The sequence below is a fragment of the Cucurbita moschata genome, unplaced genomic scaffold (assembly GCF_002738365.1).
Source record: "Cucurbita moschata cultivar Rifu unplaced genomic scaffold, Cmos_1.0 Cmo_Scf00008, whole genome shotgun sequence".
Taxonomy (NCBI): Eukaryota; Viridiplantae; Streptophyta; class Magnoliopsida; order Cucurbitales; family Cucurbitaceae; genus Cucurbita; species Cucurbita moschata.
Window position 1 is genome coordinate 5,764,598 of NW_019268524.1, and position 2,673 is coordinate 5,767,270.

Sequence of the window (2,673 nt, forward strand, 5' to 3'; positions counted from 1 at the left end):
CGACACTTTGAGCAACTTCAAGGGACGGAAGACAAGCGTACTCGAATTTAGCGAAAACCGGCTAAGGCCAACCAAGTAAGTGGTCTATGATGATGTTATATGATGACGACGATGCATGACAACATGACCATGTAAGATGTAAGATAATAAAATTTCTTAATATGACGTTATTTCATATTAAGATTCGATGATTTTCTTAAGTCACAACCCTAGTTAATGTATGAAATATATGTTTAAATAATTATAAAAAATTTCAAATATGATCTATAAATATTAAAAAAAAAAGGAAAAAAAAAGAGCTTACAAACAATACAATCAATTCATTATTTATATTTATATAAATCAAGATCCCTAATTAATTCATTATTTATATTTATATAAATCAAGATCCCTAATTAATTCATTATTTATATTTATATAAATCACAATAAATAATATTTATATTTGTTTATATAATTAATTATCTCTCTTTCTATATTTGTGAAATGTAAACCAGTACTAATTAATAAACAAATTATTATCAATTATAAGCATTAAAGTAATTAATTTTGAATCATTAAATAATATTTTTATATTAAATTTCGACCTCACCATCAAAAAGTAAATACTTTACCCATTAAATAAATTGAACTTATTTTATTATAAATAATAATTTTAATAAATATGGTATTATGTCGATATAAGTTATTAATAGAAATAATTTAAGGAAATATACTAATTTATATTAATTTTTTTGTTGATAATAAAACAATTTAGTGCATTAACATTATTATCCTAATTTTTTCGATATAAATAAACAAAGAGAAAAAATAATAATAAGATACATATAACCACACTTAATTATTATCAATTATTTTATTTCCACAATGTTTCCAAATCGTCGTTACTTAGAACATTTACATCGAGATCGATGTGTAAACGATACGGGGTGGTCGAGAACTAGAGGGAATTGATAGCAATTTTCATCCCAGCTTGGCAGTGGCCTGGGGTGGTGCATATGAAGAAGTTCTGTCCTCTTGAGAGCATGATTTCATCCTTGCCTGAATTGAACACTTTGGCGCCTCTTGGAGCTATGCAGCTTCTATAACCCCCCTCGTCCACTGCCACCACGTTGTGAACTGTTGGGTTATAGTTGAATCCTACAAAAAGAAAAAAAAATGTATCTATTCGTTTAGTTTATTATAAAAAATGTAACTGCGAATTCGATCGGTCAGATACTATTTGAATATATTTTATATAGTCGTAATGTAACGACCGGCTTTCCCTCAAGGCTTTTAAAACGAGTGGACTTGTGTTTTGATATAATTTATATTATCTTCAGGATTTGGTTAGTAGAATATTTTGTCTTTTCTCGGACTTTCGATCCCACTTCTGTTTTTCATTCTTAACATAGTATCAAAACATCATTCTTAACATATAAGATTACGCAAGTAAAACATCAGTTACTATTCAACTATCAAAACGAGAGTTGAAAACTCACTTAATATGTCACCTGCTCTAAACACCTTCCCATTAGGCCATCCTTCCGTGCCCAAGTTCCATCCGTTCGAGTCGCCAACAACAAAAGTTGTAGCAGCATCGCCATGTTCGAAGCCAAGCAGCAGCAGCAACGCCATTGCAACAGCCACCGTGCTCATCGAAACCGCTCCGCTGCTCCCCTCGTGTCGAGCCATTCGTGAAGCCGAAGTAGCTCTCAAAAAAGATATGGAAAACAATTGTGTTCCATTGAAGCTTGGAAATGATGGTTATAAAGATATGTAAAACATACCGAACTTGCCTTTTTCTTTTCCTTTCTTTCCTGCGGAGAAGTAGTGGGCCGTTTAGCAATTGATTGTCTCCTCCTTTGCTATTAAAAGAAAGAGAAACAATCTTCCTCCTTCCTCTCCAGTAACCTCTCATTCCTTTCCCAATTATCTCTCCTCAATGCCAAAAAAAAATCACAGTTTGCAAAAAAGAACAGAAAAACAATAATTGACAGGTTTAATTTGAGGTGCTTTACCCAATTCATGGGTCAAGATTTACTTGTAGACAGATCTGATCAGTAAGATATATATTAAATCTTAATTTTTTTTGTCCTATTTTTTTTTAGAAATCACAGCTAATCATGGTTAAATCTTCATTAAATCATTATAATTGTTTAGTTGAGTTAAAAACTAAATGCCAATAATTTATATGAATTCTAGTAAATCACACTAGATTAATAATATTAGATCAATAAATTTATATGAGTAGAAAAATGAATAGATTAAAAATAAAATGGCAAAGAAAATTTGTGAACAAAATTAAAAGGGAGTAATACAAATAAAGAGAAAAACAAGAAAAGTAAAAGGCAATAGAGTAAATACAGATAAAGAAAAAAAATAAGAAAATCAAATACAGAGGACAGGAAAGCACAGAATGACTTAAATAACTCTATCAACTTTTTTATACTACAGAAACCATATAAAATAAGATTTTTAATAAAAACATAATTATATAACATTTCAAAACTTTTAACAATGGACCAATGTAAAATAGAAAAATAATTTTATAGAGTTCAAACTTGAAACTGATGTCATGGGCTCAGATAGGTTGGCTTGGATTTCAAAGGATAGAATCGAACTTTCATTAATGATAACTTCTGGACATCAACCTAAGCTAATCAAGTAAGTGGTCTTACTATCGGCATAGTTA

General features: G+C 29.9%; 1 protein-coding gene across 1 annotated transcript; it reads right to left on the reverse strand.

Annotated features, from left to right (window-relative positions):
* Window positions 1-823: 823 nt before the first annotated feature.
* Window positions 824-1,757, reverse strand: LOC111446511 (basic blue protein-like). The gene is made up of 2 exons (XM_023085350.1): window positions 1,481-1,757; window positions 824-1,139 (listed from the first exon to the last, which is right to left on the reverse strand). Exons 1-2 carry the CDS (start codon window positions 1,671-1,673, stop codon window positions 940-942), a joined length of 393 nt encoding a protein of 130 aa, XP_022941118.1. The 5' UTR covers window positions 1,674-1,757; the 3' UTR covers window positions 824-939.
* Between the last annotated feature and the right edge of the window lie 916 nt (window positions 1,758-2,673).

What these genes read in the sequence shown, in the direction of transcription:
- LOC111446511 (XM_023085350.1), bottom strand. Translation starts at nt 1,673, where the DNA reads ATGGCTCGACACGAGGGGAGCAGCGGAGCGGTTTCGATGAGCACGGTG. An exon ending in TAGAGCAGGTGACATATTAA is followed by an intron (nt 1,140 to 1,480) that starts GTGAGTTTTCAA and finishes TTCTTTTTGTAG; the next exon opens with GATTCAACTATAACCCAACA.